Source organism: Chelonoidis abingdonii, chromosome 1, assembly GCF_003597395.2.
Source record: "Chelonoidis abingdonii isolate Lonesome George chromosome 1, CheloAbing_2.0, whole genome shotgun sequence".
Classification (NCBI taxonomy): Eukaryota; Metazoa; Chordata; order Testudines; family Testudinidae; genus Chelonoidis; species Chelonoidis abingdonii.
This window is the reverse complement of record NC_133769.1, coordinates 52,951,513-52,971,184: the sequence shown is the minus strand read 5'-3', so window position 1 is coordinate 52,971,184 and position 19,672 is coordinate 52,951,513. Positions and strand designations below refer to the sequence as shown.

Genomic DNA, 19,672 nt, shown 5'->3' with positions numbered 1-19,672 from the left:
ATCTGATACGGTAATACCGATTTCAGCACTACTCCTCTCGTCGGGGAGGCGTACAGAAACCAGTTTAAAGAGCCCTTTATATCGACATAAAGGGCCTCGTTGTGTGGACAGGTGCAGCGTTAAATCGGTTTAACACTGCTAAAATTGGTTTAAACGCGTAGTGTAGACCAGGCCAGAAAGAGAAACTGTATAGGGCTATGGCTACACTAGAGAGCTTACAGCGGTACAGTAAGCTTTTTGGTGCAGCTGCTCTAAGGGATGGGAGAGCGCTCCCTGTCAGCTTAATTACTCCAGCCCCTGCGAGCGGATGTAGCTCTCCCACCGACACAACACGCTGTCCACACCTGCGCTTACACCGGCATAAGTTATGTAGCTCAGGGGGCTGACTAATTCAAGCTAATGAGCGACATAACTTCTGTCAACTTATGCTGTAGCGTAGCCATAGCCTAGATTTCTTCACCCTCCGCTGTCTGGTAAGACACTAATACAACTGTAATTTCTTTCTCCTGGTTAGTGGGTTAATGAAGCATGTTTGCGGCTATGCAAAAACAATTTAGGAAATACCAACCAATAATCAGTCCAACCTTGGATATAAATAAACTTGGTAGTTAAATTCTAACACAACCTTAACTGTAGTCTTGCAACCATTCCACCACAATACTCTGAATCTTGCTAAGTTGGGCTCCTATTAATAGGCCCCACATGATAACTACAAGACTCCTGGATGAAGCTTATCTAAAAGTTACTGGTGCTTTGATTAGTTGCTCTGGTTTACTATTTGTTTACAGAGCATTCAGAAGTGTGTTAGACACCTTACACACAAACACAGGACAGGCAGTCTCTGCCCTGAAATGCTTACAGTCTAAGTAGAAACAGGACAACAAGATGAGTCAAGATAAAAAAAACATAAGGGAGCAGTACAAGGGAAAAAGATTACAAATAGAAAGATAAGTTAGCTTTGTGGTACTACACTCAATTTTACTCTCTACCATTATTAGGCCAATGCCTAGTAACTACTTATCACTGTCTCCCGACAACATTCCTAACTGTCATTTTTCCCCCCCCTCTTACTAGTTAGCCTTGTCATACTGCTTTTCCCATATTTTAATGGTTTTAACCCTAGGCATTTCCCCCCTCAACATCGTAATGCTGCCTCTTCAAACCCCTTCCCAACTCTGAGCTCTCACCTACTATTGGAGATCCTTTCACTTTCTCCTTCATCTAAAAAACACTTGTCTAGAGTAGATGTAGAACGAGTTTCAAATGGATTAAATTAGGCAGCCTCAGAGGAAGTCTGAGCTGTGTTTGTGGTTTTCGTTAAGTGGCTGGCCCAAAGGTCACAAGGCAGCTGGGTCTGTGAAGTTGTTGTTGCTGACACCAATTCTTGGGACTGTCAAAGAACAACTGGCATAACCACTTTCACCTGTCCCGGGAGCCCTTCTGCTATTCCAGGGACTGGGCTTCCTCACGTTAAAAGAAGAAAAAAAAAAAAAGACATAGGAGAAAACATTACTCAAATTTTAAGGAAATGAGAAATTATATTTCTGCCCATTTCAAGTATAGCAAAAACTAAAAACTAGCTTTTAAAGTCTGCCTTATTGCCATGTCTTATTTCCCTAACCTACCTCCCTGGTAGCATAAATTTAATGTGATTTAAGTGATAAATATTTAACACTGCACAGTTGAGCTCCTTAACACAATTTCCCCTTTCTCCTCCATATTTTTTTTTCATATTTATCATGTTTACTCTAGTATTATTGCACTGAGGAGGCACTTCATTTTGAGGTACTCCCATTGCTCTCAAAGGCTTCACATGCAGCAAGACAATTAGTCACCTGACAATTAACGTATTCACAGCGCAAACTGAAAGGTTTCATGAACCTCCAACTATCCCCTGGAATTCCACTTTAATGACAAAAATCCTCAGCTGACTTGAGTATGTTTAAAAGCATACTTTTCACTTCAAACTGAATAGGATGTTGACAGAACAAGCACATTCACATCCTTTGAATTGAAAAGAAAGTGTTGAAAAGACTCACTATTAGTGGACAGACCCCAGAAAGGTGTTTACCACATCTGGATTTCAAGTCAGAACTAATGGTGAATTAATATATTCTACCTTTGTACCTAATTGGGCTTGCCATTTAAGTTTCACAGTTACAATGGAAATGCAGACTGTGGTACATTGCTTAGCGAACACAAGCTAATGAACCTTCAGAATTAGATGGGATAGAAACTGTTTTATGAATCAAAGCTTAGGTAATGGTAAATGCAGTGGAGTTTACAGGAAGGACTTTGCATAGCAAATTTGAGCTGCATGGATCACTGGAAATAAAAAAAACAATATGAAAATGTCTGAGTGTTTCAAAAGAATGTACTAAAGACTGATCATGATGTGTCAAAGCTTATGTTCTAGAATAACCTAGAATTAATCAGAAGGACGTCCTTGAATAACATTTTTTCGTGTCCCTTATATTAAGCTCTGCACTTCAGATAATCATTGCCTCCAGTTCATCTTTACTGTAGGGTTTCCTTAATTTCATTCACAGGGTGTCAAGTACAGATGTGAGTGTTGTCTCCATCTCTCCTCTCCCATGCAACTTAAATCCTATTTGAGCATGGATTCCATAGAACACCCTTTTTTTTTTTTTTAGTGCCCCATTCCTCTCATAAAAGAGATCAGTCGTGTAAGTGTCAGACTCCAGAGACTGATTTATAACAACTGCTCATAACATGAGTTTTTTTTACAAGCCTTACAGGTCCCTGCAGCAGCTTTACTTAAGAAAAAACATTTATGTTTCTGTTTGGTTCCCTCTCTCCAGGGTTGTTAAAAATAACATATCACCAGTTCTGTATACCCTGGAAGATTAATTCTTTAAGCAGTTACTTGGTTACCTGTCCTCGCAATTCTGTCACTGACTGCAGATACAACTGATGATCGAAGAGAGATTCCTTATAGCAGCATATTCTTGGATATGATGCACAAGTCCAATCTCACGTATCTAGCTAAAATGCATTCCCCAGACTATGCTCTCCATCCATGTAAGCCTTCTTCAGGCTTAACAAAAAAATAATCTAGTTTGTTGTCCTACACTGCTCCCCATCTCATTCTTCCCCTAAAGGAAGTCCTTCACTCATACACCTTTAAGTTGTGCTAAATGGGGTTTACATAAAAGGTAACTTTATCATCAATTAAAATGGGTAACTTCTTAGAGATTACTTTAAGTTTAATTAGAAAAAAATTCCTGACAGGACAAAGTTAAAGAAGCCAAAGATAAAGCTTATTTTACTTATATTTAGAGGGGGCAGTGAGGCTACAGTCTAAAGAAAGTTGCATTCCCACTTCCCGTTTCTGAAATTGAAACAGAAATAAGTGATTTATTTGAACAACTTTAAATTTAGATGAACAAGTGACTTAATACCCGAGTTCTGACTATATACAGCATCATAAAGGATAAGAAACAGGATCACTGCCGCAAATGCGATACGACACTTCTATAAAAGTCGATTTCATTTCATTAAGCATAATTCTCTTCCTCAGTTTCTTCTGCATTTTAGCTCTGGATGTGTCACTGTCCAGCCCTCTGTCTCCAGCAGTCGGCAGCACCAGATGCTTCAAAAGAAGATGCAAGAACTATCGCAGAAAGCAGCTGTGGGATAATCTGTCCCTGACACAAGCCTCATCCTTACGCCTACGAATTCCTGATACTATATACACCTCTACCTCGATATAACGCTGTCCTTGGGAGCCAAAAAAATCTTACCGCATTATAGGTGAAACCGTGTTATATTGAACTTGCTTTGATCCACTGGAGTGCGCAGCTCTGCTCCCCCGAAGCACTGCTTTACTGCGTTATATTGGGTGGCGTTATATCGGGTGGCGTTATATCAAGGCAGCGGTGTATTTGAGCATAAGACTCTAATGGCATTGATTCTGGCGATTAATCAGAGCTTTATTGTTGCACAGAAAAATAAGACCAACAGTTTTAAACACATGGATCAAGAAATCTGTGATTTTTTAATCAAAGCCCAGATTTATGCATTATTTCCTTTCAGGAGAGTGCAGAGATTTAATTTGTGCTTCAAGAGACAATGGGAAGAGTGACAACATTAAACTTTTTTTTTAAAAAAAGCAATGGCACTATCTGGGCACAATTGAGACTAAAAGTAGTCCACTGTAACAACTTCCACAAGAAACACAAAAATCCTGACTAAGGTTTCTAGCCTTTGTCATTCATCTCCTGAACACAGCTGTCAGGTGGTGATAGAGTCTATAGGTGGACTCACAAGCACATACTGTTCTTCTCACTGCAGTGCTTCCAACTACATTTCACAATTGGATCATACCTAATAGTAAACAAGAAAACTCACAGATCTGACCAAATATTACAGAGTCAATAGACAGCACTTCATTTCATATTCTGTGAGTTTCCTATATTATGTCTTCATAACATACCACACACAGTGATATTTCTTACCCGCTACTGTAAAGTGCTTTGAGAACCTTAGATGAAAAGGTGTCATGCATGTGCAAATTATAATGCAAGTCCCCACTCACAGAAGACTCCACTGGGGCACATCAGCTGTTTGTATGAAGTGTGTGTGTAGTCATTACAGTAACATCATGCTTCCTTTGCCATTCACCATATTTGAAATGGAACCAAAGACGCAGTTCTGGTCTAGCCTATAATGACTAAAGAGTTACCTTTCTAGCTGGCAACTGAAACAGCAGAGTTCACTAAAAAAAATGCCACACACTATAACTCTTTCTATTCACAGTGGAATGACTTATTGCCTGACACAGATAGTGGATTTGGGGGGGGGGGGGGGGAGAGAAGGGAATAGAGAACAGAAAAAAAGAGGTGATTACCCAAATATACAATATCAGTTTCCACAAGTTACAAATTATAAAAACTGCATTCTTAAATTATGACTTAATTTTTTGACCTCAACTATTTTTCACTTCACCAGTACATACTGAGTGCATTGGCATGTCACATTACATATGCAGCTTTTTTATTCACAATTTAAATATACATAACTGAAAACAGTCATTTAAAAAAAGAAGACTTGCACTATTTTATTAAAGCACTTTTATTTGTAACATGTAAGAAATCTCATCAGCTGTTCAACTCTCAGAAGGTTCAAGTGCTGTAAGCTGCAGAGTAAACCAAAAAGTTAAGCAGCTTGAAATAAACACTGATACTCAGACAATATCCTTTTGGATACAGCACTGTAAAATTACCCTATCTATTAAACACAAAACAGACCATACAAATGCAAAAACTCTGAAGTATACATGTTGGGTAAAATCTGTTTCTAGCTTGTTTTATGTAATGTCCATCTTGGATTTGTAAAAGGACAGCCAAGCCTTCATCTTGGATACCCTTCTCCTCAGATGATTTAGTGTCCTTTCAGCTTTTTTCAATCAAGGAGGGGAAAGGTCAGGGCAGTTAGAGTCATGTGACAGCCATAATCTGCCTAGCAACTGCAGGTTATTTAGTGAGTGGCATGCCTGTCACTCAGGGCTATCTGAGTGGCAGCCAGTGTCCTTCACAGTTCAGTTAGCTGCCAGAAGCCCCAGAGGGACCAGGATTCATAGGACTTTGGATTCTTGGTCTCTATTAACACACTTGCACTCAACTGCTACACACCATTAGTTAGTGCATACTTGCACTGGACTATGAAGTCAAGCAGAGACTGCATGGGCAAGCACTGAAGACCTACCTGAGGGAGAAGATCTGCCCAAGAGGGAGGAGACCTGCCCAGAGGACCTGTCCAGTGGGGGAAGAATACCCAGTTCCTGTTTGGTGTCCAGTACCCCTGATTTTCACCACTGTCCCTGTCAGTATCCTGAGGTTTTGTCATTGTGTCCCTGTCTTCAGGATATGGTATTGTAATACCCATTGTGGTTTTCCTCTGTTTTACATCCATAGGTTAAAGGGTTTTAAGGGCTCTGAGCTTCAAGCTCTGGTAACTTAACAAGCGAGTGTGTCTTCCTAATGTTGTTTATTGTCTGAATGGGGTCCTTGTCTAGTTTACTGACTAGTGGCATAATAAATGTGTGTTATATCTTATGCTGCCTCCGTCTTAATAAATCACCCAAGGATAGATGCAGGAGGCAAGTGGGATCTGCGAACAGTCATCTTCTGATCTGTGTAGACCATAGTTAAACTGTTTTGGGCTAACAAACATACACAGAAGATACCTTAAAAGAAACTGAAAGTAAGAAGTTGTCCAAGCAATTTTAGAGTGCCTTAACGTCCTTAATACAAAACACCTCGCTATTTATTTTTTACTCTTGTAATTTAAGAGGGTTTTGGTAATTAAACTGATATTTATTTCATTAGAAATATATTACTTATTACCACCACCAAGAATTTTCTTAACTTAAGGTAAACCTTTGTTACATTTGTGCATAAAAGAAGATGTGAGTTGGGTAAAACTGAGGATGGCAGCTCTGGTAAAGGTTGTTAGTAGAGTTTATTACATTTTTGTTATATTCATGTTGCTGCCAGGATAGTGTTCTATCAACACTATGCCAGTGTTTATTTATGAAAGTATTTTTAACAGTTTGCTGTGGCAATCCAGAACTCCAGACAGGGGCCTGTATGTAGGGTAGTACACATTTATTTCAATTTATATGTCATGTTACTAGCTTATGCTTGTGTTTTAATTTTAATAAAAGGGATGCAAACCATCGTATAACCATGGTAAAAGACGACAGATTTGGATATAACCTGGAGTGGCATTGTCCTCAAGAATCTCATTTAAAAAAAATATCCATAAATGTGTCACTGAGAAATATAAAGTGACAATTAAGCTGACTCAGAACACAATGTGTGAGTTTGTCCCTGCTGCTCTTCATTATCTAGCAAAAAAATTCCTAGAACTGTGCATCTTTTTGCTGGTCCCAGAGAGAAAAATCAAACATAGCATGTTGCCTACTGCTGCATTAAAAACAAAAACATTTTCATGTTTCTGCAAAGTTGCTTATAGTTGCACCCCTTTAATCTTCCATTTTAAAGGAAAGCCAAATCTGCTAGTTGCGAGGATACAATGACAATGCTGGAAAATTCCAAATTTCTAATGCCAAGCTATGGCAACATCCCATTTATACCTTAAAGCTTCTGCTTAGATTTCAACTAGAATATGTCCCAGTGTTCCACACAAGGATTATAATTTAAGTGTTTGTAAAAATACCTCTGGTTCCTCACTGAACTAGTATATCAGTTGACACAATATGCTGATCATCAATAAATGGCTACAAACATTGTCAACTAGGGCAGTGGTTCTCAGCTGGGGGACCTCAGACTATGTCTAAGGGGTCCATGAAAGGCTGACATTACCATAGAACAGGGGTTTTCAACCTGTGGTCTGTGGACTCCTGGAGGTCCACAGACTATGTCTAACATTTCCAAAGGGATGCACACCTCCAGTAGAAATTTTTTTTAGGGGTCTGCAAATGAAAAAAGGTTGAGAACCACTGAGCTAAGGCAATGTTAGGTTAAAAAATTCCTAGGGAAACTCAACATGACAAATTCCACACTGTTCTTGAAGTCTGAGCTGACAATTCATTTTATTATTTTCAAACTATTAAATCAGACTCTAGACTTCAGATACATCCACCTACTGTACCAACACTATTTTATATAATTTAAATGATTAAAATGGAATGTATTTTTACATTATAGTCCACTAATTGACGCTCTCTCATCTTATCCCCATTATCAGAGGAAGTTAACATACAACTTATCCAATTCTCTGCTCTAAATACACCTCTACCCCGATATAATGCGACCCAATATAACATGGGTTTGCTTGTCACCTTGGGCTCCAGCAGCAGGGCTTGGGTGGCTGCAGGGAGTCCCGGACCCTTTAAATCACCACTGGAGCACTATCGCCACTACCCCAGGGCTGCGGCAGCGGGGTTCGGCTGGCGAATTAAAGGGCCCAGGGCTCCAGCTGCTGCAGGGAGCCCTGAGCCCTTTAAATCACTGCTGGAGCCCTGCTGCAGCTACCCCAATATAACAGTTTCACCTATAACGTGGTAGGGATTTTTGGCTCCTGAGGACCACATTATATTGGGGTAGAGGTATATCTAGTATGCGATGATGGAAAAACACCCAGCAATGCATTATGTAACAAGTATGCCCTTTTGGTGCTACGGTACTGGAAAATGTAGTTGTGGCTAAGCAGAGAAAAAGTTAATTAAATAGGAATGCTACCCACTATCTTATTCCACTTAAAACATTCAGCATGTTCAAAATTCTAGAAGTTTACTAATAATCTACCTCCTCATACAACATACTTACTATTTCAATGGAGTTCAAACTATTTTCCAAAACTAGTTTGTATAATTTTATACTTGTCCAAAATGGAGTATACTTGAATTATTTACAAGAAAAAAGTAAGGGTAATTAGATACTACTTATTTCACTTATTAGAAATAATATTTGCTTTACAAATTTGAATTTACATTTTGTGGTCTAATCTGAAAAAAGGATGACACTGCTAACAATAGCAGAGAAATATGAGCAAGCTTTCATTTAGCTATACGTTCCTGTCTGTCAACACAAAACTCTTGAGGCTATGCAGTAAATGTTGGTGTCAATTTGCTCTCTCAAATTTCTGAAGAAAATTCATAGCTGATGACTACATTAGTTAACTCCCTCACTTAATTTTGACTTAATATTATAATCGCTGGTTTATTTTTAATTTGATCTTCATAGAAAATTGCAAAAATTGCAGAACAGTTCTTTAAACATACAATTAGGGATGCAAAAGGTTAACTTAACCCCAGCGGCTGGAGTGTGCCCCCAGCCAGAGTGACCCAGCCCTAGCCCCAGCCATGCCAGGCCCGCCGGAGTTGCCTCGGTTCGTGGTTAATCGATTAAATATGATTGTAATCATTTAACTGGTTAACTTTTTAAACCACTATTTACATCCCTATATATAATAGCTCTGCTACTGCTACAGCAATGCTAATAAAACTTTCCACAGTTTATGTTATCCAAGGCTGATGCAAATTCTACTTCATAATATCTCACAATCAGTGCATTTAGACTACTTATATAAGCTCAAATGGAAGATATTTTAACAAGAGACCCAGTCAGAGTACTTTATGCTGGGCCTCAAATATTCAGCACACACTGCATAAATACATGTACAAAACAGACCCAAGAATACAAAAGCAAATATCATGCACTGACCTGCGATATCAATTTCAGAAATACTATATATAAAAACACAAATATACCAGAAATACCAGTCTTGGAATAACTGTTATTTGAAAGCAAAGCTTGAAAAGTACATAAAGGATCACATGACCACCTGTTGCCTATTTTTGGAGTCTTTAACAGGAGGTATGGGGGATTTTTTAGAATTGTTTGAATCACAGATACATGCGTTTGAGGGTTTTTATTAAATCTCAATTTACAATACATTTCTCTACCAAACACACTGTGACAGTTACAGATGTACTTTCCTTCTGTTTTCAAAGAGGCTTTTTGTTTGGTCACTTCCTTTTTTGTGCAGTTATATCTGTGATGCCACTGTTCAGGTTAGTAGAAACCCAGTAATATAGTTTGTTACTTAACTTCTGCAGATACACAAAAGGGAGTACAAGCAGAGCATGAACTATGGTAGAGTATAACAACAAAAAACAACAACAACTTATTTCTTAGGAAAGTACCTTCCAGCTCTCAAATATTTATTGTTGTAAGGTCAGTCAAATTTTGGGGCTTATTTACATGAAATCATTACTAAAAAATTAAAGCCTTGAACTTCTGAATCTGATGGCTATTGTTTGAAAATATAACTGCAGATATCTACAATTATTTCCCTCTTTCTAGAGAGAGATTAAAACAAATGATGAATGGCACTGGCTCTATAATGATATTTATATCTAAGTTTTTTAAAAGAATCTAGAAGTAGTAATGCTTATTAGACTGATGTCATGTGTTAGCTATAGAAAAATTAAGTGGCTTTGGTATTAGTAGTCTTTACAGACATTTTCCTTTCTTTTTAAGGAAAGTCAGATAGCCCAGTATTTTAGTGCAATATCCTGTTTTGCTTTTTTACCCATGGTCAAATATCTTTTTAACTCTTCACAGAGTATCTAAGGGGAGTTTTTCAAAGGCACTCAACTCCATTGTATTTCGATGGAAGTAAGGCACTTAACTGGCCTTTGTAAATTTCCCATCTAAACTATGTTTAAAACCTGCTTCTCCATGGATAATGTTGCACAGAAGACACTTACTCAAGAAGCTGTCACATGACTGTACTGCTACAAAAGGAAGAATTCACTTAAAGAAGAAATCTGCCAACAGTTATTTGTGTGAAGACAGGGAAAGAACTACCTGCATTGCAAAAGTGATTTTTGGCTGGAGTTTTGTTTTTTGTGTTTTTTTTCGGGGGGGGGGGGGGGGAGATTCTAGCATGTACACATAACCCTTCCTTCTTGTTGTTTTTTTTTAATTGCAAAATATACATTTTACATTCTTTTTCAAAACCTTAACATTGTTAAAAAAATTGTTTTTAAACAACGGGAAAAATTTGTTTCGACTTTATTGTGGCCAAGAGATTGAAAACAGATAAACTGAAGGGTGAAGATAAGCTCTACAGAGCTATAAAAAAGCTTCAGTGAATGACAGCTGAACTCAAACAGAAGTGATGACATTTTGATTCTATATAGCACTGCCAAGAAGTGCTATATTAATTATTATAGGTGGCGCTGGCAGTGCCACTTGTAGTTAAGATTGCCCAACATTTTCCTTTAGAAGCAGTGTTTGCAGTGGCTTATAAAACTTTTCTTAACTGTTTGGACTAAATTTTTCTATGCTTGGTGACCGCCAGAGACTGAATTTTTTTGTGAAGTTTCAGTTAAAATTTTTCAATTGCTTCTGGAAACTTTAAGGGGAACAAGTTTTGCCTATGTTAAAAAAAAAATCTTGCAACTGAGTAGTTGAGAAGCTGTATGGCCACCAACCATGCTGTGGAGAAGAGACCAGATTTCTGGCAGAGGGGTCACACCCTAGTGTCACAGTTTTGACTTTTCCCAACCCTGCCACTCAAATTTGGCGAAGTTATAAGCTTCCGGAGGACTTATAAATGTAAGTTTGCATATGCTCAGTGTAGTCTTCCTAGAATTTGGTTGCCAGATTCTCTGAAGATTCCATATACATTGAGTTTGCTTCATCCCCACAAAGCCTGTCTGCCTAATGAACTGCAACTGTACCTTCCCAATGGAGCAACTGATGGCTGCAAATGCTGAGCAGGACTTTCCCTGCAACTGCTCCTCCTAGCTGTCATGCCAGATACCAGAAAAGAGAACAGGAAAAATGTCTCCTTTCTTTGCTGTGGAAAAAGAAGTAGGTGATCATGTGATTTAAGATCAGAATGCATATTCAGGAAGGGGCAGAATTAGCATGAAATGGGCAACCTTAATTCTATTTTCTAACTTTTGAGGGCTTGACTTTGCAACCTTAGCATTCTTTTGATATAGTTTTTGGGGATGCAGTTAATTATACATTAAATTTCACACTTCAGAGCTGAGGGTGTTTTTAGTTATCAGTTTTATTTATTCATTGTTATTTACTTATTTGAACCATAGAAGTCTATGATAGTTGCATGTACAGGTTATCTTTTAATTATCAGGTAAATTGGTCAGACATGGACTCAAGTGCCAGCAATATGCAGATAATGACACAGCTCCACCTACCCTTCATCACATACAACCACATCACCACCATCAAGATGGCCCAGTGCTTTGATGAGATCAGCTCATGAATGAAAGATAACTGTCTCAAGCTGAACCTGAGCAAAACAGAGCTGATGGTGGAGGGTAAAGGAAAGTATTTTGAGGAATTTGCAGCCACAGTATCATCTCATTTGACTGAAAGTTCACATCCACAATTGGTCAATTAGTCTGTAGTCTAGGAGTACTCTTGGGTTCCTCACTGACCCTTAAACTCTCACAAGGCAACGGACATGAGTAATGCTTTCTACCATCTCTGGTTAGCTAGGAGACAGCATCACTTCCTGGCCGACAAAGACCCGGCCTCCGTTAATCATGCCTTCATCACCTTTCAGCTGGACTACAGCAATCCAATGTACCTGGGAGTGAAACCCTCAGGACTTAGGAAACTCTAACCGATACAAAATGCTGCAGTGCGTCTCCACAGCAACACAGGCTATCATAAACAAATCACATCTGTCCCCAGCTCTCTATGCTGGCTTCCCATAGAATTATGACTCAAGTTGAAGATCTTAGTTGTTATCTTCAAAGTGCTTTCTGGCCTGGGTCCAGGATACTTAAAAGACCATTTAAAGCTCCAGGATAAAGATGCTGGTCAAAAACTTTGTTCCTCGGCCATTGCTGAGAGTTCCATTATAAGAGTAAAGCTCGTCTGGGCAGAAGACAGAATCTTTTCTGGGTTGGTCCAAGACTGTGGAATTAACTCCCCCAGAAACTAAGGGCTACCATAAACCTCACCACTTTCACCTCCAAGTGCAAGGTGCATTTCTTTGACCTTGCTTTCTCAAATATAAACACATAGCAACAGGTATATTGAACAACCACCACCCAATCATAACGAGAAACTCCATTCCATGTTTCTCCCTCTAGTAAGAGGATCAGAGAGCAAACAATGTGTGACAGATGTGTAAGCACATTGTTTACTGTACTACTGCAAGGTGCTCAGACACTACAGAGAAGAGCATCGTATTAAAACGTGAATACGACAAAATACATTCCTACTCTGCAGACCTTATAGTTTAAGACAGTGGTTCTCACCCAGGGGGTACTCAGAGGTTTTCCAGGGGATACTCCACTCATCTAGTGTTTCTCAATCTGGGTGCTGCAGCACCTGAGGGAGGAGGAGGGGTCACTGAGAGTTTGGTTTGGGGGGGGTCACAAGTGCAGGTCTGGCATTAGGGGTGATAAGCAGGGCAGCTAATCAGGGGGCACCGCAAAGCTAAGTTACATGCTTCAGCCCCATAGCCTGGATTTGGGCTTCAGAAGGCTCACAAGTGAAAACCAGGCTCAAGTATCACACTGAAATGTAAGTACAATATTTATATTCCAATCAATGTATTTTATAATTATACGGTAAAAATAAGAAAGTAAGCAGTTTTTCAGTAAGAGTGTGCTGTGTCATTTCTGTATTTTTATGTCTGATTGTATAAGTAAGTAGTTTAAGTGAGGTGAAATGAAGTACACAAGACAAATCAGACTCCTGAAATGGATACAGTAGTCTAGAAAGGTTGAGAACCACTGATCTAAGAAACAGTTCAGATGAGGAACAGAAGTAGAGTTTAAGGGCAAGATTATGTTCATACAAAATGAAATTATGAAATAATTGAAGTTTATGCATATATAAATGTTCCTTCCTCATTTTCTATTTTATTTATATTGCTTTGAAAGCATGTGTATTGTATCCAATTTTATTTTTCCTTTTTTGTGGGAGAAGACGTTAGAAGTTTATTAGATTTTCTGAGAGAGAGAGAGAGAGAGAGAGATTACAGCCAGATCAGGTAGTCTCACCTTCTGTATTTCACAGGTCACCAACATCATCCAGCACCTGTACACTGAATCCAACAACCAAAATTAGACCGAAGTAGCACGACCCAGAGACTAGACTATTATGTGCCTCAGGCAGGAATTGGAGGGACTGAGATGAACCAGTGCCTAAAGCTGCTGCAATGTCAGGAAAACGATTAAGTGAGATAAACCCAGATAATCCTGGCAAGTGATCCAACCCACACACTGCAGAAGAAGGCAAATACCTCACCAATCCAGGTCACTGCCAATGTGATCTATGGGAAAAATTCCTTCCTGACCCCATATACGTTAACGGCCCGGCCCTGAGCACATGAGCACGAACCAGCCAGACAAGCACCTGGCAGAAAATGCTCCGTGCCACCTAAGAGCCCTGTCCCTCCTCATCCCATCTCCAGCCATGACCATCCCTGATATTTCAGAAGGAGATTTCCTCAACCAGCCCTTTCATCTAATAACTTCAGAAAATTTGTCTACGCTTGTGCAGAAGTCACTGGCCTGAAATAGTTTAAAACAGCTTAAGAATTTAGGATAATTTGGTTGAAGTGTTTAACCACTATTGATAGGACTCAACCACGTAACAACTGTTAAAAAGAGAATTTTAAATGAGAATATTTAAGACACACTGATTACCTAACCCATATTAAAGCCATTTTAGACTGAAACTGTTTTAAGCTTTGTTTAATAATGAATCAGAAAATACGTTTTAGAGATGAGTGCGCACAAGGCTGAAGGATAGTATAATCACAAAGCAGACTGTTATATAACCATTTTCGCTTATTCATTTTTCTGCAAAGAACTTTTCCCTCTCATTTACCAACTAAAAGCCAAAGGCAAACCCAGCACTTGCACTAGAAGTGGGTCAGACTGACCATGCCCTGCAAACAGAAAAGGGAAGTATTGGTTAAGAGATGCAAAGTAAAGATCTGGAAATAAAAATAAAATGCATTTTTGTGGTGAGTGTTTCAGAGCTACAGAAGAGAAACCACCATGTTTTCCAGTTTCATTTCCAGATTAAAGTGACAGGTTTTAACACAGGGGTTAGGTAATGAGAGGTTGACATGGTTGCCACAAAGAAAATTAAAAAAAGTTAGAATGAATATGGTAATCCATCCTAGAGATTAGTCACATTACAAATAAAATAGCCAATATGTAGGCCCTCTAACATGCAACAGTGCTGTTGAAAATGGCAGAAGCCTAGACAAACATGGAAATGAGCCAAGATGCAACTTTGAGCAAAGGAACTTCATAGAACAGCATCAACTTTTGAAAGAACTGCCTGGCTCTCCGGATGACCTGTTGTTAAATAAGCCTTTCTTCAGTTACATACATTCTATTAGACAAAATTATCTTTTAACTGGGAACTTCACATTAAAACAAACATTGTTTTCATATTTAAACACACATATTTAAAACTGGTTGAGGCCTGCATTAGCCTGTAGTATTAAAGGATGCCAGTCATTTTTATACTGATTCATTTTTAAAAAAAAAAGAAAGGGGAGTCATGGTAGGCAATAAATCAAAGTGAGGTCAGTCATGCCAGCGGTAAACAAGTCAGGTAAGGCATGAACTTGCCTTTTAAATTCACCCAGTAGTAAGTAATTCCAGTAATCGTCTCATTCACATCAGCACTGAAATCTGCTTATTAGAAATAACTGCAAAGAATTTCTTCTAAATGCCTTGAGGAAGGGACCACTTCACTTTTCTCAGAACAAAGTAACTATTAAAATCCCAATGACAGTATGAAAGTGCATTCTCTGAGAATCATCTATATTATGTTAAGTAATTATACAGTTCTCACTGAGGAAGTTGAGCATGCTCTCTTTTTCACTGGTAGCTCATTATACATAGTACAGAACCACCTGTGATTTCATATATTAAAAGTAAAGTTCTGTTGGAAAGTCCATGAAACAGCAACTTTGGTGTGGCCTGCTAGATACCATTCATGAGATGGAAATTAGCTTTACAGAACAAGGCTTGACAAATGGGGAAGTAAAAAAAAATACAGAAAGCCTAGTTGCTCTTAGATCTTAATGCCTTTATCAAATATTTTTGAAGATCAGCAGCTTCATTATTACTTGCATAAAGCCAGCTGGGTGCACTGCCTTGTGTCTACTTGCTGGATATACATGTTTAAGGATTTAATTTTTGCTTTGTTTTCTGAACGTTCCACACTGACATGGAAATTGAAATGCTGGTGTACTACCAAATTAACATAGCCTTTTGCTTCTTTAGTAAGCTGCCATTTTGGATTTCATCAAGATAGTTATACAGAATAAAATGCATATTAAGAAGGCAACACAGAATTCTGAAAGCAAGAATTTTCAGATTCTGTAAGTTCAATAAGATATTAAAGCCCTGGAGAGGGAGATTCCCAAGCATGCTTTTGGAAGGTTAGGGTGTAGTGGAGAAGATAACTGAACAGAAGATAATTAGTTTTTCACATTGAAATTGAAATAACGGTACTGAAAGCTACTAACTCATGAGGATTACAATTGATTAGATTATAATGGTGGAAAGCTCCATGCTGTAGAAGTATGATTTGTTGAATAGTTTTGTTATTCCTCCTCTACCCACCCAAAAAATACATGACACTGAAGTTCTCACTAATGTGAGAGATGCAGTACATGAGGAAAATCAAACAATAGCTGAATTCGGAATAAGACGACTAGTATTAGTACCAGTAAATTATTCCCTACATATTCACTTGCTATTAGCAAGTGAGAATCTCTTCCTGGGCAGGGGGATGCTTACCCCAATTTCTGCAGAATTTAAGCTTTCATAAAAAAAATAATTTTATGACAATTAAAAATGTTAGCTGAGGGCTTTTCCACACAAGGGAAAAGGCCGAGAATAATTACTGTAGAATTGCTATTGCTGAATGGATCAGCCTAATTCAAAAAAAGGCACTTTTAGTGCAGAATAAGAGTGTCCACCCAGGGAGTTAGTGCCAAATAACTATTGCATTTTAAATCAGGGCTTTGGAGCTGTGCTCCAGCTCCGCTCCAGGCAAAAACCTGCAGCCCCATTGCTCCGGAGCTGCTCCGTGCTCCAGCTCTGGGCTCTGCTCTAAATTCACACCCTAGCTATTTTATGCTAACTTCCCCATGACATTTCTGTGTAGAAAAGCCCTAAGTGTGACCTGGTGTTGTCTTTCTGCATCTGCAGATAGGTTGAAATAACAGAAAGGTGTGAACTGCCAAAAGCACAAGTCCTAGCAACAGAACACAATTTGAGCAGCTAAGGGCTAGTCTATACTGGCAATGCTTTAATGTGGCGCTCTCCCAGCACTCTAAAAAACCAACCACCTCAATGAGAGACGTGGCTCCTAGCGCTGGTGCACCGTTTACACTTGTGCTTTACAGCACTGAAACTTGCTGTGCTTAGGGGGGTGTTTTTTCACACCCTGAGCAAGAAAATTGCAGCACTGTAAATTGCCAGTGTAGACAAGCCCTAAGCTGTGTGTGTTGGTGATCGCTCCTCAGCCTGGAAGATAAGCTTGAATGGAAGTCTCTCTCTCTTGTGGCCACTATGCATAAGCCTACACTGTATCTAGGAATGAGCTTCCCAGCCCAGTTGACAGACCTATGGTAATGGGGCTCATGCTAGTGTACTAACAATAGCTATATACACTGGAGCTTGGGTTTTCAAGACTGAGAGGAATAGGAATGGGCTTGAGAGCCCGGGTGCCAGCCTGAGCCTCAATGTCAAAGCAACATTTAGGCAGCTATTTTTACTCTGTGGACTCAGACAGAGAGGCTCACTCCCAGATGTAGTGTAGACATCTATCCACTGGATAGTAAAAAACCAAATCACATGCAAATTTGGGCTAGGAAGCAGAAGAAACATGTGTTCTCAGAATTTGGGGAGTCCCCACACAGAGCAGCATAGTATCAGCTCTGTAGCAAGATGGACTTCAAGCAGCCAAATATTAAGAGGCAGGAATTAGTTTGAAATGTAAAGCACTTTGAGACCTAAAGATTAGAAATGCAATACAAGAGCTAAGTATTAGTAGTATTGTTAGAACAGTTTCCATTCCATGAATATTTTTGCAAAATATATAGGCTATAGCTCAACCAGAAATTATGGCCCTGATGCAAGAAATACTGGAGGAAATAGTATGGCCCCTGTTTTGCAGGAGGTCAGACTAGAGAATACTAGTCCTTTTTGTTCTAAAGAGCTATTAATCTCAACTTTACAGTTTGCCTTATTCTAAATCTTCAAAACTGCTATGTCTAATTTCTGGGATGCTTCTGCTATCCCGGTCCCACACAACAGTGTGAACACATCTAAAGCTCTCATGGAGAAGGGTAAAGCAAGCATTTTTACTAGTGACCTACCTCCTGGATCATATGTCAAGGGCTGTTGGTCAGGTGAGATAATATACTTCATAACGTAAAAGTTTGTTGCAAGAGGTCACTACAGCATCAACTATTAAGTTTTATGATGAGTGAGACTGATGATATGCAGATTAGACAGGTTATATTGCACTTGGTTACTGATATAAATCATAAGTCTGTTTTTACATCACAGGGTATCATTTATCCATACAACTTCTTCGTTGGGAAGTGCAGACAACAGAAGCTCAGAAATTTGAGCACTCCTGGGCCAGGAAAAGCAGCTTTGGGGAGGAAGGAAGAAGAGAGAGACGTGACAGACAGCCGCCGGTGGACAAAGCGACACTTTGCCAGCTGCGAGCAGCCCAACTATCAGTGGAGCAGGGTTCTGCAGGATGAAGCACCGAGGGCACTTACGTGCACAAACACAACGCTCCAGACTGTGAGCAGCGCCTACAGCCGCACGCAAAGGCTGCAGCTCCCCACCCCCGGTTTAACTCGGGGGAAGGGGGCGCCACGAAGAGAGACAGGAGACCTGGGTCCCCTCTTTGCGGGGATGCGCCTAGCCCGCCCCCCTTCCCAAACCCCAACTGCTACACCTAGAGGGAGCTCCCCTACCCGCGGGCTCCGTGCAGGGGGCGGCTCCCCGGGCCCCGCTCCGCTCCCCTGCCCCCGGGCTCCGTGCAGGGGGCGGCTCCCCGGGCCTCACGGGCAGCTCTAACCGCCCACCCGCTGCCGCCGAGGGGCTCGGTGCGGGGTCGGGCCCAGGGGTGCCCCGGCATTTACCTTCCCGGTACTTCCTGCGCAGCCGGCGGTGGACGCTCTTCACCACCCCGGAGAGCTTCTCCTGCTCCAGCTTCCTCTCCTGCTCCGGGGGCTGGGTCAGGGCCGCGGCGGCGGCGTCCCCAGGCCGCGGCTCAGGCTCCATGGTGTTGCCGTGGGTCCGCCCCCTCCGCACGCAGCCCAGCTGAGAGCGCTGCGCTCCGCTCTGTCTCTGTGGCCCGTCAAAGTCTGCATCGGGCATGCGTGCCATGTGATGTCCCGCGTTGCCTGCTGGGAAGTGTAGTCCTCAGTCATTGACGGCGCAGGGGCGCTGACTCACTGGCTTAGAGGCAGAGGCGGAGCTGCCTGAGGCCAGCCTTGTGTGCAGTGCAGTGCAGTGGTGTGGGTCCCAGGACATTAGAGAGACAACGTGGGTGAGATAATATCTCCTATTGGACCAACTTCTGTTGGTGAGAGAGACGAGCTCCTGAGCCACACAGCCCTCCTCTTCAGGTCTGGGAGGAGTACTCGCTGAGGTCACAGCTAAATGCAAGGTGGAGCACATTGATAGCATAAGTAACTAGCACATGTTGTAAGGGATCGTGGCCTGTTAACACCTTTGCAGTCATAGGACAAAAGGGGGAATTAGTGGGATGCAGAGTGTTGTTATAAGCCATACATCTGATGTCTCTAGTCAGTCATCTATTTTTAGTGGCCAGCAGAGTTATGAATTTAAGCTCCCAGGGTCATCATTTGAAAGTGTTGTACAGGTTTCCTTTGAGGATGAGTACTGTTAACTCAGCTATCAAGTGATTGCTTTTTGAAAAGTGTTCACACACAGGTGATAGAGTTTTTATCTTTTACTATTTTCCTGTTTCAGAGTGGTAGCTGTGTTAGTCTGTATCAGCAAAAAGAATGAGGAGTACTTATGGCACTTTAGAGACTAACAAATTTATCTGAGCATAAGCTTTCATGGGCTAAAACCCAACTCATCAGATGCATGCAGTGGGAA

At 40.4% G+C, this 19,672-nt stretch overlaps 1 protein-coding gene across 2 annotated transcripts in view; it reads right to left on the bottom strand.

The window, feature by feature from the left end:
* Positions 1-18,927, bottom strand: part of SAMTOR (S-adenosylmethionine sensor upstream of mTORC1) — a 65,143-nt gene extending 46,216 nt beyond the window's left edge. The window contains exon 1 of one of the 2 annotated variants that reach the window (XM_032770840.2): positions 18,685-18,927. In XM_032770840.2, coding sequence (XP_032626731.2) covers positions 18,685-18,922 — 238 coding nt within the window. In that variant the 5' untranslated portion in view covers positions 18,923-18,927. Of the gene's footprint in view, positions 1-17,901; positions 18,221-18,684 lie in introns of those variants that run through there. The other variant, XM_032770841.2, reaches the window with a different exon arrangement.
* Between the last annotated feature and the right edge of the window lie 745 nt (positions 18,928-19,672).